At 63.5% G+C, this 25,544-nt stretch overlaps 1 protein-coding gene across 10 annotated transcripts; it reads left to right on the top strand.

The window, feature by feature from the left end:
• Positions 1-769: 769 nt before the first annotated feature.
• On the top strand, positions 770-23,965 carry SLC19A1 (solute carrier family 19 member 1). Of its 10 annotated transcripts, none has more exons than XM_047798209.1 (7): positions 1,924-2,060; positions 5,224-5,318; positions 5,990-6,042; positions 6,572-6,791; positions 10,729-11,464; positions 11,566-11,723; positions 12,043-15,007. In XM_047798209.1, exons 4-7 carry the CDS (start codon positions 6,603-6,605, stop codon positions 12,637-12,639), a joined length of 1,680 nt encoding a protein of 559 aa, XP_047654165.1. In that variant the 5' UTR covers positions 1,924-2,060; positions 5,224-5,318; positions 5,990-6,042; positions 6,572-6,602; the 3' UTR covers positions 12,640-15,007. The 10 variants fall into 10 exon arrangements, 8 of the variants coding, with proteins under 8 accessions (XP_047654181.1, XP_047654221.1, XP_047654165.1 ...); XR_007137422.1 differs by lacking the exon at positions 5,990-6,042 and adding an exon at positions 15,019-15,076 and having other exon boundaries at positions 1,928-2,060; positions 12,043-14,012; XR_007137420.1 differs by lacking the exon at positions 5,990-6,042 and adding an exon at positions 15,019-15,076 and having other exon boundaries at positions 1,928-2,060; positions 12,043-14,602.
• The last annotated feature ends 1,579 nt before the right edge of the window (positions 23,966-25,544 follow it).

Genomic DNA, 25,544 nt, shown 5'->3' with positions numbered 1-25,544 from the left:
AATGACAGAAGCACAAGATCCACCCCCCACAAGAATGGCTCCCCCTGTCGCGTGGTTCTCTGCTTGACGATTCCATTTCCAGCGGCTGCCTCTGAGGGGCCTCCGGGAGCCGGTGCCCTGGTGGCCAGGCTGCTCCTGATAGCGCAAGCACACCTGGACGGGGGGAGCCCACCTGACAGTGCGAGCACACCTGGACGGCGGTGGGGGGGGGGGGGAGCCCTCCCTCTTCCCTCAGAGTAACAACGCCCTTGGGGCACCGTCGGGCACCACTGCCCAGTCTGACACCGCAGCCCTGGCCCAGTCCTGGGGGTGAGGGGCAGTGGTGAGCACGACCCTTCCACCCCTGGCCAGGCCCAGCTCCCGCGGGAGCCCCGGGCTTTGTGTGGCCAGGGGCTGGAGCAAGGCCTGGGAAGGCAGGCACTGCCTCTGGCTCTGCAAACGCCCACAGGTCAGAGAGCGACCACCGGGTGAGGGACCTGGCGGCAGAGCTCTGAGCCTCACAGTGGGCTCACTCGAGGGGCAGCTGCTCTTTGCACACCTGTGCACAGCTGCGTGTGCCATGGGCGCCCCTCCTTCCTGTCCCCAGGTCAGATCGCTGAGCCCCCATGCTGCCGGGCCCCTGGGTGCTGTCTGTCCAGCTCCCTAACCCTCCCCTCTTCCCAGTAACAGCCCCCGTCTGGCCTCCAAGGGCTGCCCTGCCGGTCTGACCCAGGGCCCAGTTCCCAGACCTGCCCAATTGCGTGGCTGACCGCTGCCTCTTATGCCGCGCCCCTTCGTGGCTGCCTTTTGGACAGGGCCGGGGAGCAGCCGCCTTTTGGGATCAGGACCCCAGCCTCCAGGTTCTCCTTCCTCCAGTAGAGGGGGGCGGGGAGTGGGGCTGCCACAGGGGGAGGGGTGGGCGGCTTCCCACTGCTCCAGCCCCAGCGTCACGGCCTGGGCAGCGCCCCCTTCGGCCACGACCTGGCGCAGGGGCCTCCCTGACCCAGACCGGCCAAGTCCAGGGGGGTGGTCCTGCCCAGAAGGCGCGGGGGCGGGTGGGGGGGGGGGAGGGCCGGGGAACAGGCACTGGCAAGGGGGGTGGGCAGGCACTGGCAAGGAGACGGTGACAGCCCCACACAAGGACAGGCTGTGCCCTCCCCCGGGCCCCTCCAGATCCTCAGGCAGGCCTCCCCTTCCGCTCTGTCCCGCCAGAGCTCCGGCCTGTCCTTTGTCTTCGCGCCCCTCCCCCAACTCGCTCTGCTTCCCTCTGGCAGCTGAGCGGGCGCGGGGACAGAGTCCCGAGGAGTCGGGGGAGCCGACTGCGCGCCCAGGCAGCCGCCAGACCAGAAGTGGGTCAGGGTGACCCGCACAAGGGCAGCTGCCTGGGGGGAGGAGGACTCCCTCCAACCCCACTGTCCTGTCCTGCCTGGCTTAGTGACCAATGTCCCTGGCTTGCGTTTTCGGGTTGGCCAGAGACGGAAAGAACTTAAAAGAAAAAGCGCACGAACTTCCAGCTCAGGAGGGCAGCGGGACAGGCTGCGAAGTCAGGGGGCCAGCACTCGCCCAAGGGGCGGTCACAGCTTGGGAGTGGGTTTGTGCCTCCGTGCAGGGTCGGGTCCCGGGAGGCCTCCAGCACATCCCGAGCTGCGACCGTATGACCAGAGCCCCGTGCTGCGTGGGTGGGCGCTAGGGGCGCGCGAGGAGCTCTCGGGAGGGGGCTCCGGGGGTGTGGTGGGGACTGCGGGGCGGGTGGACGCACGGGGGAGTCGCCTGCGCCGTGTGACTAGGGGCGCAGGACTAGGGGGGTGGCAGCAGGGTGCGCTGGGGTGGGGACGGCGTCCCGGGATTCGGGGCTTGGGGTTCGGGGCGTGGGCGCGAAGCTGCTGCGCCCGTCCGACGCGGACCGCAGGGGCGACCGCGGGCGCGCGTCTGAGACAGTGCGGCTGGGGTCGGTGGTGACGTGTGGCGGGGGCGGGACCAGGCGCGCCCCTCCCCCAGTCTCCCGGAAGCGTGCCGCCGCGGGGCATTGTGGGCATTGTGGTCCTGGGGGGCACAGAGCTCGGGAGGCCGCGAGCTGGCAGGTACTTGGGTGCGCGGTCCATGAGCAGTGTGGGGGCGCGGGTCGGGGGCTGCAGGGGCCCGGAGTGGGCGTGGGGGCGCAGGCTGAGGGCTGCAGGGAGCGCGGCCGGAGCGCGGGGACGAGCGCCCGGGCTCCGAGTGCCGGGGTGGGCGCAGGGGCGCAGGCCGAGGGCTGCAGGGGGAGCGCGGTCCAGGGGGAGCGCGGACTGCACGGGCTCCTGGTGCCCAGGTAGGCGCTGAGGCGGGGGCTGAGGGCTGCGGGGCCTGGGGTGGGGGCGGGTTGCATGGGCCCTTAGTGCGGGGGTTTCGGGGCCTGAGGGGCGCATGAGCCCCTGGTGACGGGTGGGCGCTGGGGCGCTCGCGGGCATGCAGGAGCGATCAGCCCCACGTGCAGCCTCGGCGCTCGTGGGAACCTGGCGCGTGCTCTGAGACTCTGTCACTTTCGGAGCCTCGCGTATGGGAAGCCCCCGGTGCCTTTGTGGTCTTCTGCCAAGCCCTTGTTTCCTGCGCCTGGTCTCTAGTTGGGAACAACTTCCCCTTGGAGTAGCTTTTGGCTCGGTTGGAGCCCAGCGCTGGAGGTGGTCCAGGGCAGTGGGGCAGCTACGCCTCTGTCTGCAGCTCTTGTCCTGGAGAGTCCAGGGAGTGGCCAGGCACACACATGGGTTGGTGGTATTCCTCACCCCACTGGGGTCCCAGCCGCAGGTCTCAGGGGACAGGTTAGAATTTGAGCTGGCTGCGAAATTCAAAACGCAGCAGGAAGGAGCTGTTGTCCACGCTGCCCAAAGGAAGCCCTGCAAAGAGGTGACCAGGGAGACTGGGGGGCCTCCACAAGCCAGATTGAATCAGCGGAACCACCGCTCTCTGCAGGTCGGGGAGCTGGCTGCCCAGGCCCCAGGGCTCCTGGCTGGGGCTCACCCCCTGCTGGGCTGGACTGCCTGGCTCTGCGTCTTTGTCCCCTTGTGTTGGCACGTTGCTTACACAGAGGGAGGGCTTTGGTGGGTTCAGTATCCCCGCGTATTAGAGTGTCTGTGCTGGGCAGAGCTGACCAGCGCCTCCAGAGGGGCTTCATGTCCACAGTGGTGACGGAGCAAGGATTTTATTTTACTCTCTGGAGCGCAGAGGCTTGTCCCCTGATCCGGGAGGGGCACAGGGCTTTTCTCTGTGTAAAACTCTGGCAGGTGTTAGCCTGCTCCGGGCAGCTGGGGCCAAATGGCAAACCAGAGGTGGTGTTTGCTGTTGTTTTGTTTGCTGGGAGGACGGAGCAGGGGGAGCAGCTGGTGCCCCACCCCCCAGGGCAGGTGCCAGTCGGGTGGTCAGGGGGTCTGGGAACCACAGCCTTCTTCTGAAGGTCCTCGGTCCTCGTCCTCGCCACGACCCCCGGCTGGCCGTGCTGCCTTCTGTGCCCTGCCACCCGCTTGCCCTGCGCTCAGGCACCCCCCTCGTTTGCCTTTTGCGCTGTTTCTGCGCCGCGAGCATGCGTCCCTCTGCCTCCCCTCCCCGGCCTGAGTGTTTGGAGGGAACGTTAGTCTTAGCGGTGGCAGCTGACCGCCTCACCTGTGCGTGCTGGTGATTAAGCTGGAAGAAATGAAGAGCGTGAGCCCCGACGCCGACAAACCCGGAGCGCATCAGCCCGGCCTCGCTGGGGAGAACCAGGCTTTTGCATCCCCTGTCCCCGTGCCCAGCCCGGTGTGGCACAGGTGGCCTCTCCTGCCCAAGGCCCCGCTTCCTGCGTGGCGGTCGTGCTCCTGGGATGGCCGAGCCCCTCCTGAGCCTGCCGTCCAGCCAGTGGGCGCACGAACTGGCAGCCCTCGGCCTGTTGGGAGGTATTGGAAAGCGCGGGCGGCCCTGCAGGGAGAGACGCTCGTTCCCACATCCCAGGGCGGCCCTTTAGTTAAAATGAGTGCTATGCTTACACTGCACGCGGTGGTCTCTCAGTGACGAGGTGCCAGCGCCTCGAGGCCTGGCCCTTCTCTCTCCTGTGAGGCCTCTGGTGGCCTTTCAGCCAGTTCTGCCCTGGGGGCGCCACTCTTGGAGGGAGCCCGAGGTGCTGGTGCAGGGGAGGCCCGGGCTGTGCGCCCCCACCGAGAGCCTGGAGGAGGGCTTTGTGTCGGGGAAGGGCTAGGTTTTCCAGCAGCGCTCGGGAGAGCATGAGGCCGAGATGGACGTGGCCACCTCCGAAGGGAGCCTGGAAGGGTCTGGACCCACAGTGCTGCTCGGCGCCGCTGGCCGCGCCGGGGAGGCTGGGCTCCAGGGCGCACCGGGCTGGCCACGGGGCAGTGAGGCTCTCCTAGGACCGGGCAGCTGCTTCCGTCCCAGGTGGGCAGCCCCACTCATGTCCCTGAAGGGGGTCCCTGGCAGCGGGCTGAGTAAGAAGGGCCAAGGGAGCTCGAGTTCCTCTTTCCGGAGCGTTTGGTGGACCTGGCGGAGCCGCAGTGTCTGCAGGCCGTCCCCTCCTCGGGGCTAGAAGGCCGCATTCCTGGCACCGCCCATGCAGGAATTGGGCCTGTGGCCCCCTGAGCAGGTGTTTATGGAGACGCGGGTGGAGGCTCCCTGGGGCCTGGAGACCTGCCAGCCAGTGGGCTGCAACCACAGGCGAGACCCTGTGCACGTGAGCCGCTGGCCCTGTGACCCCAGAGCCCAGGAGGCGGGGGGCGGCCCCCTTCCTTCCCGCTGTCCTGTAACTCAGGAGGAAGGTAGGGGACTCCTGTGCTGAGCCCAGGGGCGGGGATGGGGCTGGAGGGCCGGCCTGTGGGGTCGGCGCTGGAGGGTCGCCCTGACGTGGGCTGGGAGGGGCGCTCCCTGCAGACCCCGCCCCCGCCGGCTCCTCTGCTGTCTGCGCTCCCTGGGCACCGCCTGGGGGCAGGGGGGAACCCTTGCCTCTCCATGCTTCTGGGGAGGGAGGTGGTCCAGCCCCATGCGGTGACCCTGGAGGACTCCTGGGACCTCAGGGCTGGTGCCAGGGGCCTGGGGCCCATCTGAGCATTGGCTGGGTGCTGGCCTGAGATACTGAGGCCGAGCTCTTATCAGTGGCCAGCCAGGAATCCCGGGCCGTGGCTCGGGCCTGCTCAGTCACCTGTTTGGGCGTGGCCGTGTGGGTGCAGAGTCCTGGGCCAGCTCAGACCTTCAGACACGCTTCTGACTGGAAGCACTGCCTCGGGGTTTCAGAAGCCATGGGCGTCCAGGAAGTAGAAACGAAGACAGCAGTTTGTTTGCCTGGCGCTGGAGTCTGAGACGTCTGTCCGGGGACTCAGGGACACCAGGTAGGGAAGTCCCCTCACCTTTGGAGATGACACCTTTCAGAATGGAAGGGCCAAGGGCCTGAGCTCCTGGGGGACAGGGAGCGTGGGCCCCGTTCCTGGGAACCCTGGGCTTTGTACGTTCTCGGCTCTTGGCCCCACGCTGGGTGCCAGCTGGGCTGGCCGAGGTTGCGGTCTTTCTCGCACCCGGGGAGCGGCGCCCCTGGGAGCGGGGAGTGGACTTGAGGCGAGTCCTGGGGCTGGAGCCGGGGCTGTGTGTCTGCCCTGCCCCTGGCTGTCTCCTCGGACACACCAGGCCGAGGGGAGCAAGCATCAGCGCTTCTGCTGGAGCCATTTGGCCTGGATGCTCCCCGGGGGGCTGCGCCTCCTGGGGGTGCTGGGGCTCGGGGAGGGGCTGGGTTCTAGCCCCACTGCCCGACTGCCGTCTCCTTGGCCCTGGGGCGGGAAGCTAGCTGTCCCAGGTAACCCTGGGGCTCCCAGGCCACGGCTGCCCCCGTCACCCTGCCCCTGCCCCTGCCCACTGTAACCTCACAAACACACCCACCAGCCGTGGCTTCTTCGGGGAGGTTAGAGCTGTCACCCCCTGCCCCCGCCCCATTTCCCTGAGTCATGGAAATAAGCACAGGCGGGAAGAGGGACGGTCCTGCTTACCTGCCTGTCGTTTCCCTGCTGAGGCCCCGGCTGCGTTGGAATCCTGACACTGGCGTGAAGTCTTTCTCCGCCCTCGGTGGGTGGCTGGTCCCTGGCGGGCTCTCTGCACATCACTGACCCCTGTGCTGTGTGCCCGGGCTTGGGGGGGAGGGGGTGCTTTCTGCCACGCCCTCTGGCCGTCTTCCTGGGACTGCCCCTTTCCTGGGTCTGTGACACCGGGCCTCGAAGCAGCCTTGGACTTCGGGGAGGGAGACATGCCCAGCCCGTGGTCACGGCGGGCGGCGCTGTGACCACTTGAAATGAGTGCCACGCCCCCAAAGGGACTGGATCTAAAACTGCGTTTCGTTGTATCGACTCAACATTTGTGGCCCCCAGGGCGTGGCTGGTGGTCGCCCTGTGGAAGCGTGCAGCCTGGGAGCCCCAGGAGGTGGGGACGGCCGGTCTGGGGGCACCTGGTGTCTGGATGTCACGAGCTCGGGGCTGGGGCCACGGGCTTGGGGCCGTGGAATCCTGACTGAATGGCGGGCGCCCTTCCGCTGCGTGTCGGGTCGGGGGCGCTGCGGCCCATCCTCCGCAGCTGCCCTGACCCCGGCCTTCCCTCCCAGGTCCCGCAGCGCCGCCAGGGTCCCGGGTGGCATGGAGCTGCCTGGCCCAGAAGGGGAGAAGCAGGCGTCTGTGGAGCCCCGGCCGGGCGGCAGGCTGCCGTCCTGGTGGTGCCTGGTCTTCTTCCTCTGCTTCTACGGCTTCCTGGCCCAGATACGGCCCGGGGAGAGCTTCATCACGCCCTACCTCCTAGGCCCCGACAAGAACTTCACGCAGAAGCAGGCACGTGGGCGCCGGGAGCGGGCGGGATGGGAGCCACGCAGGCCAGGGGGCCGTCCCCTCAGGTCCCCAGGTGCCACCCTGCGCCCGCTGGGTCCCTGCCACTCTGGGCCAGTTACAGCTCGGCCGGCGCAGCAGAGGGCCCCGTGCGGGAGTCTCTGAGGGGAGCGCGAGGGGCCCCCGCTGGGCGGGCACTTGTTGGCAGCAGGGCCCGCCTGTCCGGCTTTCACCAAAGGAATTTTCCTTCTGCTCAACCACAGGCAGAGGATCTCGTTGAAAGCTGACTAATAAGCTTAGGCCCAGTGGGAGCCTCTGGGGTCAAAGGCAGAATAGAAGCAGCAACGGGCAGTGTCCCCGCTGGTCTCCGTCTCCTCAAAATAAAACATCACGAGGACGGAGGCCTTTGGCTGGTGAAGCACAGGGCGGACCAGTCGTCTGAGCTTTGGTCACCACCCCTGCTCGTCCTGCCGGAGAGCCTGGTCCCGGCTGCCTGGCCGCGTGTCCTGAGCCGCGCACCCCGGCCCCCGCTCTGTCTGTCCCCCGCAGCGTGGGTGGCCCCACACCCACATCATTGGCGCCGAGTCCCACTGAGACTTCTCACCTGATTCTTCAGGGAGCCCCTGCCTGTCTCCCACCCCGGAGCTCAGCACCCGGCCCTCCCTGGCTCTAGAATTAAGTCACGTGGAGTCGCCGTGCAGAGGCAGCTCCCCTGGAAAATAGACACACCTGTGTGCTTGGGCCGCACGAGCTCGCAACTGCACGTGTGTGATTTTGTCCCAGCCCACGGCCAGCCCTGTGGCCAGAGCGGTCACTTCCCAGGTGACTCGGTGGGGGGTGGGCTCTGGCCATCAGCTAGGAGGGGCCAGGGCCATGGGGCTGCCCCCGTGCCCCTCAGACCCCCAGGGCCTCCCAGGAGCAGCCGGTCCCTCACGCTGCTCGCTGACCGATGGCCAGACAGCCATTTCCTGGACCCCACTCTGTTCTCAAAGGGGCCCTCGCCCACCTAGAAGCAAGGGCGAAGCTCCGTTAAAATACTGTAAGGAGAGTCCCTGTAGCAGGAAACTTACCAGTCCCACCTGCCAGCCCTCAGACCACATTTTGATTAATAGTAGGATCCAGACTCTAAGCCACCCTCCAGGCCTTGGAGGTGACCAGAGGGACGGCAGAGGCCTGTCTGGGAAGAGCCCAGTGGGCCTGTGGCCACGGCTGCTTCTCCGGCACAGGTTTAGGCTGGTCCTGCCTCACTCCCGCCCGAGGGCCTCGAACCACAGAGGGCACTCCTGCTCCAGGACCCGCAGGGTCTCCAGCTTGTTCGTGTCCCGCCCAGTGGGGGCCCATGGGGGGCAGTGAGAACGCTGCTGCGCGACTTTTGCCATCCCTCTGCAGCTTGCAGCTTGACCCCCTCGCAGCAGCACCCACGAGGCACTGTTGAGTCTCTGCCCATCTGATAGATGGGGGAGCCGCCTGCTGGGTTGGCGCCCACTCCGTTTCTGCCGCGTGTTCCCGGCTGTCCCTGGTGCGCTGCCCCAGCCAGCTCCCCTCCCCACGGGCATCTGCTTTCCTGTGCCTGGTGGGGCCCCCGGCGCAGGGGCCCCCGAGTGCCTGTGGGCCAGGGCTTCCCCTGCAGCTGAGGCCTCCCCTCTCTGCTGGCCGAGGCCGTCTGTGCTGCAGCCAGATGTTCCCTGGGTTATGCTGAGCGCTGCCCCGCCCGCCTTCCCGGCTTCCCAAAGCACCTCCAGGAAGGTCCACGGTTTGCGGTGCCCTTTGGGCCTGTGATTCCTCCGCACCTGAGCTGCCTGGGCTGAGCCCTGCAGCCCTGTCCTGCCTCCATCGTGACCCCTGCCCAGGACGCTCCACGCGCTCGTCGGACCTGGCCCACGGCTGACGCGCGCATCGCTGGCGGGAGCCTGGGCTGACCTCCGTGACAGCCCCTGCCCTGCTCCTGCTCCCCCGTCAGGCAGAACTCGGGGTCCCTGGGTGCTGCCCCGGGTTGGCTTCGCTTGGAGTCCGGTTACCTGGGGCCTGGCCCTGTCATGCTCCCTGGTCCTCAGGACTCACGACACCCACATCCTTGTCTGGCTGCCGTGGGGTCTGGGCCTAGCTGCTGACTTCAGAGAAGCTGCTGCCTCGAAACCTCCTGGGTCCTCAGTCTGGGCCCCTCTCCTGCGTCCTGCCCGTCCCGGCCTCTCCAAACCGATGCGTTGGGAACGTGGCCCAGCAGTGCTGGGCTGAGGCCAGTTAGGAGGCTGTCACTCTGCCATCTGCCCCAGGGTCTTTGTGGGTGCCCATGCTCGCAGCACTTCCCAAGTGTGACAGGGGTCAGTCCCCGCCTGGCCTTCTGCTGCCCCGCCTGAGGAGAGGGGAGGTGGGGGCAGGGTACGGGCAGAAAGGCCTCCGGTGGCTCTGACCCTGTGGCCCTTGCAAGGGAGCAAGCTGTCTGCCAAGAGAGCTTGTCACTTGGGGGGTCGTTTGAGGTTCCCGAAATTTTCCATCAACAAGGCTCTGATCCCTGCAGTCACCCCAAGGCTGTGGGAGCAGCACTGGTGATCCAGCCTCCCCCGGGTTCAGATGTGCACGAAGCCTCTCTTGGAATGGCTTCGGGGACTACAGCTTTTGGCTTCTGGTGGGCATGTGGTTCAGGAGGCCACCAGGCAGGAGCGCTTGGGTCAGGGCCCTGGAGGGTGTGTGCCAGCCTGACGTCCTGAGCACAGCCTGGGAAGCACTGCTCTGGGCTTGGCTGGTCAGATGGCACGTCCTGGGTGGAAAGATGCCCGGGCTGCAGAAAGCCACTGGTGAATGAGGGAAGGGCCTCCTGAGGACGCTAAGCTGACCTGGGCTTGGCTCTGGGCCCTCGGTTGCAGGTTGTACCTGCCCAGTGGACCTTGGTACTTGCTGGCCTCACAGGGCTGAGGGCTCCCTGGGCTGCTCCAGGGATCACCCCTTGGCGTTGGCAGGTGGTCAAGTCCCAGTCAAAGTTAGCACCCTGAGTCAGGGGGCACCCAGGAGAGGCCCAAGCCTCTGAGAGCCCAGCAAGGCCCTTGTCTCGCTTGGTGCTGCCCCTGGCCCATCTGAGCTGTGGCCGGATCCTGGGTAGGGTCAGGTGGGTTTGGGTGGGGCCCTGTGAGGAGCCGCCTGCTGGAAGCCCACCTGGGCCTTTTTGAGAGGCTCCGAGCACCAGACAGGCGCCTCCTGTGTCCATCCCAGAGGCCAGAGAGCTGGGGCCCTCTTCCTAGGGAGTGGGTGCAGGGTGGTCCTTCCTGGGCAGCTGGGGGACATCTGGCCCTCACCCCGAGCGGGTCTGTGGTTATGTCACATACCCTGTGTGCCCGGGGGGGCTGCGTCCTGCGGGGAGGCGGGGGCGTTCTGATTGTGATGAGCTGAGTGGCCGAGGCTGCGGGCGGCTCCCTTGGCCCCCATGGAACACGTGGCCCTGGTTCTGCCTGGTGGCTGGGGGCGAGGGCCCAGTCCTGCTCCCCGTGGGGCCGGGCAGGGTGGCTGCAGGGCACCTTCCCTCCCTCCAGGGTCCCGGGAGACCTTCCTCGGGGCTGGCGTGAATGTAAGCAGGTTCCAGCTCTGTGTTCCCTTTCGTTAGACTTAAGGTGAAGTCATTTCGGGTTTTTACTGCATTAGAGAAAAGTAAGCCTGGGTCTGCCTGACTTGACGCGTGATGACTGCCTACTCGCAGGGCACTTAGCAGCTCTGTGCGGCTGGCAGCGCCGAGCTGCCGTGTGAGAGGCAGCCCGAGGGGGGGGGGGGCCTGGGTGCCCCTCTCCCTTCCCCGCTGTCCGGGGCAGTCCTGAGGGGCTCGGGTTTCAGAGAACAGCGCTCTGTGTCGTCCTGACTGGGGGCGCAGTGGCGGGGCCCAGCAGATGTGGCAGGGGACTGCGGTGGCTGGGCCAGCCCTCCAGAGGCTCGGCGTCACACGCCTGCCGTCCTGCAGGTCACCAACGAGATCACGCCGGTGCTGTCCTACTCCTACCTGGCCGTGCTGGCGCCCATCTTCCTGCTGACCGACTACTTGCGCTACACGCCCGTGCTGCTGCTGCAGGGCCTGAGCTACGTGTCGGTGTGGCTCCTGCTGCTGTTCGGCTCCACGGTGCTGCACATGCAGCTCATGGAGTTCTTTTTCAGCATCACCATGGCCGCGCGCATCGCCTACTCCTCCTACATCTTCGCGCTCGTGCCGCCCGCCCGCTACCAGCGCGTGGCCGGCTACTCGCGCGCCGCGGTGCTGCTGGGCGTCTTCACCAGCTCCGTGCTGGGCCAGCTGCTGGTCACGATGGGCAGGGTGCCCTTCTCCACGCTCAACTACGTCTCGCTGGCCTTCCTGCTCTTCAGCCTGGTCCTCACGCTCTTCCTGAAGCGCCCCCAGCGCAGCCTCTTCTTTAACCGCAGCGCGCCCGCCGCCTGCGAGCTGGACCCCATGCGCCCGGGCGGCGGCCCCGCGGTGGCGCGGGCGGCCCGGCGGGACTCGGTGCTGGCGCGCCTGCTGGGGGAGCTGGCCCGCGCCCTGCGGCTGCCGCAGCTGCGCCTCTGGTCGCTCTGGTGGGTCTTCAACTCGGCCGGCTACTACCTGGTCGTCTACTACGTGCACATCCTGTGGAACGTGGTCCACCCCACCGCGGACAGCTCGCGGGTCTACAACGGCGGCGCGGACGCCGCCTCCACGCTGCTCGGTACGCCCCCCCCCCCCGCGCCCCGCCCGCCCCGCAGGCCCGCGGTGACGCGCCCTGTCCCCGCAGGCGCCATCACTTCCTTTTCTGCCGGCTTCGTGAAGATCCGCTGGGCGCTGTGGGCGAAGCTGGTCATCGCCGTGGTGACGGCCGCGCAGGCGGGGCTCGTCTTCCTCATGTACAGCACGAGCAGCATCTGGCTGTGCTACGGCGCCTTCGTGCTCTTCCGCGGCGCCTACCAGTTCCTGGTGCCCATCGCCACGTGAGTCAGCGGCAGGGGGCCTGGACGCCGCTGGCCGGCGGCTCCCGAAGGGCTGCAGCCCAGGGCGGGCGGCTGGAGGGCCGTCCTTCCAGAAGGTTCCATGGGGAGCCGCAGGCGTGTGTGCCAGGCAGCTTATGGCTCAGGTCCGTAGGCGCGTGAGCCCTGGGTACCCTTAGCCAGCGGGCTGCTTCTCCAACATGCTGGGTCTGGGCTGCTGAGACCCCAAAGCTGGTCAAGGAGCTGGCCCTGTGGGCGTCTCCTGTGCTCCCCCTGAGCCACTCAGGGTCCACAGGGACGATCCGGTGCGTCCTTGCCCCAGCCTCCAGGTCCTGCGTCTGAGGTCACGTCTTGGGTAGCCCTGCAGCCCTTCCTGGTCTCTCCCGCTGCCACTGCTGGACACTGTGGCCCCCAGCCCAGGAGTGGCCCGGTGACCCAGCTCGCCTCTGCGTGGGGGGAGCCCGCCCCCAATGCCCTTGTGTTCGTCACACCCTTGGGGACACTCCTGCACCTCCCTAGGGACGGCCTGAGAGCTGCCTATCGACCCCCCTGTGCCTTCCACAATCTTCCCTGGCCCACGTCCTGCTGGCTCCCAACACCCTGTGTGTACCCTTGGAACCAGAGCTCTCAGGAAACTGCAAACTCACACCATGTGTTCACCCTGGACACACACCCACACCACATGGGCCCTCACTACACACGTAACACGCACGGGCACCTGCACTCAGCAGGTGGGCCCGTCCCCGTCCCCGGCCGTTTGGCCCTGGTTCCTCTCTGTGCCCTGTCCCCAGGGGGCCCTCCAGGCCTGACATCCAGGGCGCAGCCTCCCCCTTCCCTCCCCCCCACTCTGCGGTCACACCCACATCACAACATCCGTCCCCGCCTTGTGTTGAGCTTGAACGGTGTCCTGGGCTCCTGACCCTCTGTAGCTGTCCCCTCAGTGTGGCAGCCTGACCCCGGGCACCGCGAGACCCTCTTTAGGCCCCACCTGCCCTGGGCTGTGAGAGCTGCGAGCCAAGCCGGCGTCCTTTCTTCCCTGCCCCTCAGGCCCGGTGCCGCCTGGAGCACAGCTGGCCCTGCCGGGGTGACGTCTGCTCCCCGCAGCCACGGCCACCTTTCCCGACTCCCCTCGCGTGGCCAGGGCCTGGCCTTTGTGCAGACTGGACGCTGTGGCCTTCCCTCCTCTCTGTCCCCTCCTCACGCTTTCTCGGCCTCTTCTGTCACTTTCTGTCACCCTCTTCTGACGATTCTGGAAAGGGCGCCAGGCCCATTGGTGCTTTTCTCTCACTTCTCTCAGGAGTGTCCTTGTTAATTGTGAAAACCATACGTGCTCATGGTGAAAAGATCTAATACAAAGCAGAAGAGGTCACGTGTGACGCGGAGAAGGACAAATGTGACGCGGAAAGATGTGAAGAAGAGGCAGACGGCCCCCCAGTCGCCGTTGCTGACGTGTGGGGTCGGGCTGACGGGAGCCAGCCTGGGGTCACTCTGCACCCTGGCCCTTTAAGCTCGGGGCTCTGGGTCCAGAGCGGGTCGCAGGCGGGCCGTGCTCTTGGCGATGATGCGTCTCCGTGTCTTCCCGTGGCGGTCACGTGGCGAGCGAGACCCCCCCTCCCCTTTCTCCCCAGATTCTGACAGTGGCATTGGGTGGGTCCTAGAAGGGACTGGCAGGTCAGAGGGCCTGCGCTTTAGAGGGGGCTCTTGAGATGTTGCAGACGCCGGCCAGGCAGGCGTGCGGTGCCCGAGGGTGGCATGGGCCATTCGCTTTTCCTGAAGGACAGCGGGCTGCCTGCTGCCCAGCGTCGTGGCCAGCTTCTGTCTGTGGGTTCTTCCTGCTGGGGTTCCTGTCACCGTTGTCATGGGCAGTGTGCTCACATCCACCGTCCGTGATAGCACAACCAAAAGTGGGCCGGCCGCTCACCGCCCTACAGCCGATAGGGGGCGGCTGGTGGAAAGGACAGGTTGCTTCATTCTGGAGGCGGCCGCCGCGGGAGGTGGACGTGTGTCCCCAGGCCGCCCCCCACTGACAGCTGGGGGCAAGAGCTTTTATAGGCGGAGGGAGGGCCGGCCGTTCGGTGGTCTGAGCAGCATCATTTACGTGCTTAGTCTTCAGTGCTGGGGTCTGTTTGTTCCCATTTCTTGGAGACCAGTTCTTGGAATCACGGCAGCTCATGTCACGACTGCAGTCTGGTCATCACGCAGTTAACTTTCACCTGCTGGGCTGTCGGTCTCTGCAGCAGCTCGAGGACTTGGCTCAGAGTGCGGTCCAGAGCCCCTGAGGAGGAACTCAAGGTCCTTGACTTTGCTTAATGACTAAACCGTTGGTGCTCGGGTCTTGTTTGTCTTCCTTCGCTTCTGCACTTTCTCCCTCGCTAGTTAAACTCACTCTTGGGCCAGAGGTTCCCACGCCCCAGAGGCCAGCGGGGGGCCTGGCGGGGAGGAGCCTGCGCTGCTTCCCTAGGAGCCTCTTCACCAGCCGTGTTACCCGCTGTTTGCCTTTGATCCTGCCTGCGGAGGAGCGCAGGGAGCACCCTTGGAGCCGGTCCTGTGGGGGGCGCGGCGCTCTGGCGCTCTGCCTGCGCGGCGGGGCCTGGCCTCTCCCGGGACTTCCTCCGCCGCCCGGACCGTAGGGCTGAGCGCTCTTCTCGCAGCCCGTGTGCCACCGCGTGACCGCTGTGCCGGCCGTGATGGCTGTGATGCCGGCCGTGACCGCTGTGCGGGCCCTCCCCCGCCCCCCCACCAACTCGCCCCAGCAGAAGCTCCTTGGCCTTGGTCATTCTCTTTAAAGGCTTTTGGGGTATTTTTGTCCATTTCGTCCTCAGAACTTTAGAAGCCTCTTGTCTGGTTAATTTTTTGAAGACGCTTAGGGCTTTGAGTTGCAAGTAGGTTCGCATGTGCATTTCTTGGCGGGGCGCGGGAGGCGCCGAGCGCATCCATTGCTCCCCTCTCCTTATTCGTTTCGAGGTTCTTTCCCTCCTTTGCTGAGTCACTTAACCACGAAGGACTTTAAATCGGGAATTTTCCTCCTGCTCTGTCGGCTGGTGGTCGTGTTAATTCCCTGCTCTCGGGAGGACCACTGCGGAGAGTCCTGTGACGATGTGGGAACGCTGACCCGCAGTCCCCCGAGACTGACTGTCCCCCAAGACTGACTCTCTTCCGGGGGGCGGGGGTGGCTTTTCGCTCCTGTGCCTCGGGGTGGGAGGGGCGCCTGCTCAGAGCGCGGGGGGCGGTGCTCCCCCGGCCCCGCCCCCGGGCCGCCCGGCCCCGCCCCCGCCTCATCTCGCCTTTCCCCGGGAAGGTTCCAGATCGCGTCCTCTCTTTCTCAAGAGCTGCGGGCCCTGGCCTTCGGAGTCAACACCTTCCTCGCCACCGTGCTGAAGACCGTCATTACCGCCATCGTCTCCGACAGGCGGGGCCTGGGCCTCCCGGTCCCCTCTCAGGTGAGCCCGGGTCGGGGGTGGCCTGGCCAGGCCTCCTGGTCCCGCCCGGGACCCAGACCACGGATCCACTGCGGCGGGGGCGGCCCCTGGCCTGCGTGGGAGCGGGAGGGCGGGGGCAGAGGGCAGGGCGGTAGATCTGGCCACCCCAGCGCCGGCCTGTGTGGCTCCCTCCGTGGCTCAGCTTGCACTGTAGATGCTGCCCGCGCCGGGGCAGTGGGGCCTGGGGCCTTCCAGGCTGGCCTGGCTCGGGTCACTTCTGGAGGTACCCCCCCCCCCCCCCCCCGGGCCCTGGCACCAGCTCCAACCCCCTTGGCTGACCTCCTAGGAGGGACAGAGGTGTGGCCTTGAGGTTCCGCTGGGTTGTTCAGCCCGCTACCCTCACTCAGGCCTCATTCAGGGCTTGAGAGCAGAGCCGGCAGGGTTGACACTGGCAAGTGCCGGTCCCTTCTGCCCCCTCCCCTCGTCCAGCCCCAGGCAGGTCCTCGGCCTCCTGAGAAGTACTTGAGAATTCCTGTATACTGGGAGCCTGGGGGCACTCGGACGTGGGACTCCTGGTGGCCTCAGCCAGGGCAGGACCTCTCTGATGGAATGAGCTGGAATGATGGGCCTGCAGGGGGTGGTAACTGGGCTCCTGGGGGCCAGCCTGCCCAGCCCCCTGCCTGTGGGACACAGCCTGCCTCTGTTGGGAGTCCCACTGCCCCGGAGCCGGGTCATCTCCGTGGAGTTGTCCCGGTGCTCGGTCCCTGGGTGACCCCAGAGCTGGCCAGGAAGGAAGTTCCAGGCAGGGGCTACCTTTGGGCTGAGGTTTGGAAATGCCCTTGGGGGAAGGACGTGGCACTGCTGGCCTTTGTATCCCCATGGGCAGGTGGGTTTCGGCCCCCAGGCTGCATGTGAAGCTGAGCAGGGTGGCTGGGCTGGACTCGGGTCCACAGGGGTGTGGGCAGGAGGGCTGTGCCCAGGGCCCGAGGCTTGCTGTCCAGGAACGGGGTTGGGGCCTCCTGCGTGGGGTGTGGCCCCGGCCTTTCTCTGGAGCCTGGCCTGGCTGCCGTCTCGCTGGCCCAAGGGAGCCCCCTGCCCCGGACCCCAGTTGTCCCGGCCCTGGGCTGGGGGGCAGAGCCTTCCTCCCCTGTCCTGGTTCCCCTTCCGTGTGGCAGCTCCTGGCCCCTCTGGGTCAAGCTAGCACAATATATGGGTTTTTCACTGGCTGGTTTAATTTCCTGGTCAACAGGGACCCTAGAGGTTTGTCCATTGCTGGAAATACTGGCGGCCAGAAGGCAGGTGGTTCCAGCCCATCTTAGTCACCTTTCCTGCACGGTGGCCCGTGTGCCCTCTCACCCCGTGACCCGGGGGCTCCGGGTGGGAACCAGCACGGAGCCCGTGGGGGCTGCCTGGGTGGCTCATCTTTTCAGTGAAGCTCTGGCTGTGGATCCCCACAGACGCACCTGGGACAGGTGACCCGGAGCCCCTCGTACCCCGGGCAGGCCCACCCTCCCCACTGGTCACCTCCTGCTGTTCGGAGGTGCGGGTGCTGCCCGATCACGGACCGTCCGCAGTCGAGACGAAGCGTCCCTCCCCACAGGCTCCCTCAGGCTGCCCCCCCGCAGCCCCACCTGGCCCTCGCCGGCCACCTCCTCCCTGACCCGGGCCACGGGGGTCTCTCCCTGTTTCTGCCTGTGAAGCATCCACACAGCCCGACGGGATACGGCGTGGTTGGCACGATTCGGGTCCTGCCCGCCCGGCGCCTTGCGTGCAGCGCTGGCTCACGTCGCTCTTGGCTGCGCGGGGCCCACAGGTTCCTGGACCCAGGCTCGTTCACCCGCTGCCCTCGAGGAGCTCTGGTTGGTCCGGTCTGGGGCTGCCGGAAATGTGTTCATCTCGCGTGGTGTGAACCGAGCTGTCCATTTCTCTGGATAGGTGCTCTGAGCTGTGGTTGAGCCTCACGGTGGCGGCCCAGGTTTTCCGAAGTTGCCCGAGGTTTCCCGGTAGCTGCCCTCTGTTACGTTCCCCTGAGCTGGGCCTGAGCGACCCACGTGGTCAGCAGCTGGCAGCGCTGTCACTGCTGTTTCTTTTAGGGTCGCACCCGCGGCATGTGGAGGGTCCCGAGCCAGGGGGCCGGTTGGAGCTGCAGCCGCCGCCTCTGCCACAGCCTCAGCAAGGACCCAGGGACCCGCATCCTCATGCTAGTCGGAGTCGCTGTGCCGCAGTGGGAGCTCCCAGCGTGGGGGCTCTGCTTACTCAGCCGTCCTGAGAGGCGAGGAGGCCTGGTTCCTGTGGTGGGACGCGCATTTCCCTGGCAGCTGCTGTCACTCCTCTTGCCACCTGCAGCCGCTGTCTGAGCCTCCTCTGAGGACAGGTGTCGCTTCACTTTCTGCCTGTTTCCTGATTGGATGCCGTGGCTTTTTTTCACTCCCGAGTGTGGAGCCTTGTTCGTGTGTTCTGGAGACGCGTCCTTGGGCGGACGTGTGGTTGTACCTGCTCTCTCCCAGGCCGTTTCCTCTTAACAGAGAAGAAACGCAGAGCAGAGCAGGATTTTTCATTTTGATGGTCCGATTTATTCATTTTTCCTTTTGTGGATCTTAGTTTGGGTGTCTCAGGGAACACGTAACTCTTTGCCTGACCCTGGGGCCTGAAGGTTTTCCCGTGTCTTTTGGAAAGTTTTAGAGTTGAAGCGTGTGACCGGTTTTGAGGGACCTTTGCATCCGAGGTGAAGTCCACCAGGTTCCTGTCACCTGTCTGCGGCTGTCCAGTTGCTGCAGCGTCCTCTGCTGACAAGACTGCCTGGCTTTCTGACCACTTGTGCGAGCTCGTGCTTCTGGGTTCGCACCCGTCAAGTCCTGTGCCCCCGCTTCCACCGCCAGCACCCTGTCCTGCTCTGTGGGCGGCTTGGAAGCGGGGTCACTGATTCCTCCAGCTTTGAAACTCTTTTCAAAGTCGTTCCAGCTGTTACAGCGTCTTTGTCTTTCTCTGTGCATTTGCCATCTTGTCTGGACCTGCAGACGTTCTTGCTGGGAATGTGCGCTGGGAGTCGCTCGAGGCCTGATTGTCGATGACGGGCGAGTTGACGACTTCTTTCTGTGGAACCTTCCAGCCTGGGAACACGCGGTGTGTCTCGCCACTGCCCAGAGCGCCTGTGATTTCTCTCGGCATGTGGCGTCTCCCCGACGCGGTGCTGTGGGCGAGTTGGGTTACATCTGTCCCTGAGCGCGTCGCTGCTCTTCGAGGGGTCCTAAGGGCTGCTCTCTTCCGGTGTCGGCGTGTGCATTCGTCTGCTAAGGCTGCGATGACGAGGCATCTCAGCCTGGCGGCCTACGCAGCGCAAGTTTCTCCTGCGCCCGGGGCCTCTCTCAGCAGGACACCCGTCCTCCGGGGCGAGAGCCCCCTGCCCGACCCCGCTGAACCCTAGTCGCCTCCTGAAAGGCCCCGTCTCTGCATGCAGTCACGCTGCGGGTTACGGGCGTCGGCGAAGGGGTTGGAGGGCCCCGGGCCCCGTTCCTCGCTGGGCCCAGGTGTTCCCTGCTGACACAGGCAGCAAAACGAGGTTCGTTTTATTGGACTCCCTTTATTGTGCTTCACAGAGGCTGTGCTTTTTTGCAGACTGAAGGGTCGTGGCAACCCCAAGTTATCAGATAATGGTTGGCACTTTTTAGCGGTAAAACACTTTTACTAGATACGTGTATTGTTTTTAAGACACGGTGCTATCACGTGCTCTTAGACTGCTGTATAGCAGGAGCAGAATTTTCCTCTGCGCTGGGAAACCCAGACATTTGACTTTATTGCGATGTTTGCTGTATCGTGGTGCTTGTTGCCCCTGAGCCCGCGATGCCTCCGAGGTCCGTCCGTGTAAGAACCACGTTGATTCCCTGTGCGGTCACCCTTGCCGGGATCACTTGTTAGTTCCTGGAGGTCTCTGTTTGAATGCCTTTTATTTCTTTCTCGTGCCTGGCTGTACCTCATTTTCTCTTTTCCTCTTGCTCTGCATTTATGTTGCTCGTCTCCTTCTAGGTTCTTGAGGTGGGCGCGCAGGTGAACCATTTGAGACGTCTTCCCTTCTGATGTGTGCACTTACTGCTCTGCGTGTCCCTCTCCGCTCTGCTTTAGCTGCAGCCTACAGAGTTTGATATATTGTATTTCATTCTATTCGTTTCAATGTGTCTTTTTAACAATCTCCCTTTATACCTTCTTGCTGACCTATGATTATTTTAAAGTGTGGTGTCTCGTTTCCAAGTGTTTTGATATTTTTCCGTTATTGATTTCTGTTTTGGTTCTGCTCTGTCGTGATCAGAGAACACGGTGTGTGTTATTTAAGTGTGGGGTTTGTTTTACGGCCCAGGACACGGCCTGTCTTGTTATATGTCCCACAGACACTTGAGGGTAATGCGGATTCTGCCGTTGGGGGTGCAGCGTTCGAAAACGTCGGTTGGGTCCTGTCATTGATGGGATGTTGATTTTTTTTCTCTCTGGCCTCTTGTTGAGAAGGAAATGGTGTTTCCACTTCCAATTGTGAACTTAGTCTATTTTTTCTTTCAATTCTGTCGCGTTTTTGCTTCACGGTGTTGCAGGGTTCTGTTGCGCACGCACTTGAGGTTGCCGTGTGTCTGGGTGGGTTGAGCCTTTGCCGTTACAGAATGTCCTTCTCTGCCTGTGGTCGTCTTCTCTTCTTTGAAGTCCACTCAGCCTGGTGTTAACAGAGCCGTTCTGCTTTCCTTTGATTGATGTGTATCTGAGGTATTCTCTTCCATTCTTTCTAACCTGACGGTATTGTGGTTCTTAAACGAACGTCTCGTAGCCAGCGCACGGTTGCCCGTGTCTCGCAGCTGGTTTATGGACATCGTTAATGTGATAGGGTTTACATGGGCCGGTCATTTGTTCTGTTGTCCTTTTCTTCTCTCTGCCTTTTGTTCTGTGCTCTTTTTTGTACCTTTTCCTGTGGGTTATTCACATGGTCTTCAGAATTTCATTTTGGCTCATCGGCTGTATTTTTGAGTGTATCTCTCGGGATAGCGCTTTTTTTCTGTTTTTCTTGGTTGCTTTGTGTACTGAGCGGCCAGTTGTAGTGAAGTATTGAAATGCCACCTTCTTTTATGTCTCTTTCCCTCCACTGTTCGTAGTACAATGCGTTGAAGTTCCCATCGTGGCTCAGTGGAAATGACTGACTAGCATCCATGAGGACGCAGGTTCGATCCCCGGCCTCGCTCAGTGGGTTACGGATCTGGGGTTGCCATGAGCTGTGGTGTAGGTCGCAGATGTCGCTCGGATCCCCCATTGCTGTGTCTGTGGCGTAGGCCAGTGGCTACAGCCCCACTTCGACCCCTAGCCTGGGAACCTCCATATGCCGTGGGTGCGACCCTAAAAAGACAAATTTGAAAAAATCCAGTTTATGGTACAGTGTCTTATTTCCTCTGCATACAGATAAAAAAGTCCGGTTTATGGCACAGTAGGCATTTGCTCTGTATGCCGTTGGGCCCACCTCCAGTGCGGTTATAAGGTTTTGCCTAAGCCAGCCAGCAGCGGTGCCCCTGGGGAGAAGGAAGCGGGTGGCTGGCTCCTTCCTTCCCGACCTTCCACGTCCCTTATTGCTCACTGTTTGTCGAGAGAACCTCCTTCAGCCGTTCTTTCTGGGCAGGTCTGCTGGAGACAAACTGTTCTCTTAGTTTTTCTTTATCCGAGAGTGTGTCTTGATTTCTTTTTCATGCCTGAAGGGTGTTTTCACTGGAATAGACGTCTGGGTTTTCTGGGTTGACAGTTTTTGAGCCTGTGAAAGAGCTGTCATTTCCTCGTCGCCTTCCTGGTTTCTGATGAAAAATCCACTGTCATTTTAATTCTTTTCCCCCAAGGCATCATTTTTATTTTCTGGCTACATTCAAGATTTTTCCTTTAACTTTGAAAAATTTGAATACAGCATGCGTGGGTCGGGTGGGGGGGCATTGTCCCGTGTGGGGTCCCCTCGGTTGCTTGAATCTGCGGGTTCTGACTCTTGCCATTATTTGCCCAGGCCCTTGTTCAGCCTCTTTCGCTCTTATTTTGCTTCCGTGGCCCGGGGCTGCATCTCGTGGCTCGTCCCCGGGGGAAAGTGGGGACTACGCACCCCACCCCCGGCCGCCCCGCCCTTGCTCTGCTTTCTCTCTGTTGTTCAGATTTGGTCATTTCTATTGCTCTGTCCTCCAGTTCACTGATTCTTTTCTCCGTCCCCTCTGTGCTTTGTTGAGACCATTTGCTGAGTTTTTACTTTGGTTGCTTTATTTTTCAGTCCCAAGCTCTCTTTCTCTCTTCTCTTTCTCTTCTGACACCTCTTTGATTTGTTTCAAGCGTGTTCGTTATGGCGTGAAGCATTTTCGTGATGGCTGCTTTCAGCTCGTTCTCAGGTGCCCGTACTTCCCTGCCAGCTTGGTGTTGGTGTCTGCCGATCGTGTTTCCCTCGTCGAGAAACCTTTGTGCTTCTAAGAATGCTGAGTGACGTTTCCCATGAAGTCTGTACGTTCTGGCCGTTACGTTAGGAGGCGCTGGCTCTTTTCCAGGCCTTCTGTTGTAGCTGGCGTCTGACACCACCCCGGCAGAGGGCTGAGGCGTGCACCTGTCACGGCAGGTCGGCTGGAGATCCAGGCCCCCCACGGAGCCCTCCTCACACTGCGGGTGCTGGGGGCTTTTCCCTATTGCTGGGCAAGGGTGGGAGTGCCTGCTCCCTGTGTGGCCTCTAGTGGTCAGGGGGTGTGGCTGCCTCAGTCCTGCCCCCTACGTGGCCTCCAGCGACACTGGTGGGGGCGAGGCACTCTCACTACTGCCCCGTGGGGTGGAAGTCCTGCCTCTGCACAGACCCTGGGCACCACCTGCCGAGACCGAAAGTCCGGGTTGCCTTGTGGTCTGTGGGAGTGACCGTTCCAGCTCACCACTGGGCCTTGAACCAGCAACCCCCGGGGAGGGGTGGCCCTTTCCTCACAGCCTGGGTCCCGAGGGTGGGGTCTGGCTGGGGTTCCCGCCCGTTAGGGGCATGTCCTGCTGGGCGGGGCGGCCCCTCTCGCGAGCCTCTGATCAGAGAGAACGGCCTCTGTTTTCTGGCGTCTCCAGGTCGCTGGCTGCTTTGGTTCCTTTACAGTGTGTGCAATAGGAGGGAAAGAGCCCAGGGACGACGCTGCCGTGTTGCCTTTCGGATTCCGAGGTCCGGCTGGTTCTGCCCTGTCTGTGCCGTCTGCCTTTCAGAGTCCCCCCGGGCGTGCCCTCTGCTTGTCCGCGGTTTTAATCGCACTTGGGAAGGAACGGGCATGACACGCCGGCTTCGTCTTCCTGGAAGCGAAGGCCCTGAAGCTTCGTTTTCTGGTTTGGCTCTGAACATGAGCGTTCCCAGGAGGGCTGAGCCAGGTTCCCAGGGTCCCAGGGACACGCCTGGCATTCCCCGTGCTGGGCCTGAGTCCCCGGGCTTCGCGGCTGGGCACGGGTCACGGGGCCTGGGGGCTGGGCCGGGGGCCCCTGTCCTCCTCCTCCAGGCCCCCGTGGAGCACGCGGCACAGAGGTCCTGCACGTCAGCTGTCACCCACAGTGGTCGAGGGCCGCAGGGCAGATCACGGAGCCGGCAGGTGCGCAGACCCTGGGTGCCCGCCTGCCTCACCCGCTCCTTCTCTGTTCCAGTTCCTCGTCTACTCCGTGTACTTCCTGGTGCTCTTTGTCGCCTACTTCTCCGCGGCTGTGCTGGCGGGCCTGCGCCACTTCCGACAGGGCCGCCACCAGCCCCTGGCGCTGGCCCAGGAGCTGAGGAGTCCCGCGCATGAGAAGGCTGGGCAGGCGCTGAGCGCACAGGCCGGGGCCCCGGGGGACGGTGCCAGGGCCTCCCGGGAGCGCTGCCAGCTGCCCGAGACCAGAGCCTGACCCACCCGGCCTGCTGTCCTGCCCGCTGGGCGGCCAGATTCCTGACGCCAGAGCCTCCTGGGCCTTGACCTCTGGGCTCCGATGCGTCCCCGCAGCTGCCTCTCCTCTTGGGGTCAGCAGGCCATGCTGTGGCATCGTCCGAATTCCAGCCTTCAGTTGCAGTACCGGTGACCCAGGGGTCCCTAATGGTCTGTCCCTGTGACCCCCACCCCAGCGAGGGCTCCTTGTCCTGTCCCGTGTGGCCCCGAACACGGCACCCTCGGCCCTCTTCATGCCCCGGCGGGGGCGCTTCCTCATGCCCACAGGCCTTTGTCCTCACCCCCAGGGAGGCAGGTCCCACTTGTCCCCAGGTGGTCCCAGACGCCAGCCAGGGAACTGGCCCCCCACAGCTGTCCTGGGCCCTGCGGGCGGGAGTGGGAGCCAAGGTCCTGGGGCCCGCGGCTAAACTGTGACATTTGTAATTGTTCAGGTGCTTGCATTTTAAATGATGCTCTGTTCCTTTTTAAAACAAAACAAAACAAAACAAAAAAACCAGAAAGTTGACACAGATGAGAATACTCGTGTGGCTCCTGCTTCTGGGGGCGGTGCTGGGTGCGCAGGGGGTGGGTGGTTCCATCAGGGGAAGCTGGCGCTTTGGTCCTTGGTCCCTGGCTTCGCCTCAGGCCCTCCTCCCTTGGCTCTTGAAGCGGGGTAACACTGAGCCACCCCATGGGGCCACCAGGGGCAGCTCATTCGCGCACGCCCCGTCCCCAAGGCGGGGGCCTGGCCTGCGCCACCCTGGGTGCTGCCGAGGCCTGAGAGCCAGTCCTGCTTCCTCGGAAACAGGAGTGTCTGCTGGGCCCCAGACTCTCAGACTCCACACAGTGCCAGGGGCCAATCCACAGTCGGTTGACTCCTCACATCTGAGGGGTCAACCGACTGTGGATTGAACATATTAAAAAAGAAATTCCAGGAGTTCCCTAGTGGCTCAGCGGGTTAAGGATCTGGTGTTGTCACTGCTGTGGCTTGGCTTCAGTTCCTGGCCTGGGAACTTATGCATGCTGCAGGAGTAGCCAGAAAAATTCCAGAAAGTTTCAAAAAGCAAAACTTGAAGTTGCCGCGTGTGGGCTACTTATATGGGCGTTACATTCTATTTACAACTATTTACACCCCATTTTCTTGTATGAGGTTTCGTGAGTAACGTGGGGTGACGTATACAGAGGGGGTGCGAATGTTACACCGTTTCATAGAAGGGTCTTGAGCATCCTCGGGTTTTGGTGTCTACAGGGTCCTGGAACTGGTCCCTCATGGATACCCAGGGACGACCTCGTATCTGAAAACCCACGTGTATCCAGGGGCACCGTGTCCATCTGCACACCTGTGTGTCGCTGTGCACACCCGTGTATACTGTGCAGCGTTCAGCTGCACACCGGTGTATCCCTGTGCACGCCTGTGTGTATCCAGGGGCACCGTGTCCCCTGTGTGTCGCTGTGCACACCCGTGTATACTGTGCAGCGTTCAGCTGCACACCGGTGTATCCCTGTGCACGCCTGTGTGTATCCAGGGGCACCGTGTCCCCTGTGTGTCGCTGTGCACACCCGTGTATACTGTGCAGCGTTCAGCTGCACACCGGTGTATCCCTGTGCACGCCTGTGTGTATCCAGGGGCACCGTGTCCCCTGTGTGTCGCTGTGCACACCCGTGTATACTGTGCAGCGTTCAGCTGCACACCGGTGTATCCCTGTGCACGCCTGTGTGTATCCAGGGGCACCGTGTCCCCTGTGTGTCGCTGTGCACACCCGTGTATACTGTGCAGCGTTCAGCTGCACACCGGTGTATCCCTGTGCACGCCTGTGTGTATCCAGGGGCACCGTGTCCCCTGTGTGTCGCTGTGCATACCCGTGTATACTGTGCAGCGTTCAGCTGCACACCGGTGTATCCCTGTGCACGCCTGTGTGTATCCAGGGGCACCTTGTCCCCTGTGTGTCGCTATGCACACCCGTGTATACTGTGCAGCGTTCAGCTGCACACCTGTGTATCCCTGTGCACGCCTGTGTGTATCCAGGTGCACCTTGTCCCCTGTGTGTCGCTGTGCACACCCGTGTATACTGTGCAGTGTCCATGTGCACACCGGTGTATCCCTGTGCACGCCTGTGTGTATCCAGGTGCACCTTGTCCCCTGTGTGTCGCTGTGCACACCCGTGTATACTGTGCAGTGTTCAGCTGCACACCTGTGTATCCCTGTGCACGCCTGTGTGTATCCAGGGGCACCGTGTCCCCTGTGTGTCGCTGTGCACACCCGTGTATACTGTGCAGCGTTCAGCTGCACACCGGTGTATCCCTGTGCACGCCTGTGTGTATCCAGGGGCACCGTGTCCCTGGGCACACCTGCGCTTCCTTGGCAGGGTCGGCCAGCCGGGCCTCCAGGACGAGGCTCTGAAGCGCTTGTCTCGGGACAGGGAAGGCTGCTCGCAGGCGGGTGTCGGTGGAAACGGTTGTTTTTATTTGGAGCTTTTGGAACAACATCCTTCGCAGGACAGATCCCGCCG

Source organism: Phacochoerus africanus, chromosome 1 (assembly GCF_016906955.1).
Source record: "Phacochoerus africanus isolate WHEZ1 chromosome 1, ROS_Pafr_v1, whole genome shotgun sequence".
In the NCBI taxonomy this organism is placed as follows: domain Eukaryota; kingdom Metazoa; phylum Chordata; class Mammalia; order Artiodactyla; family Suidae; genus Phacochoerus; species Phacochoerus africanus.
This window is presented reverse-complemented; position numbering and strand designations above follow the sequence as displayed.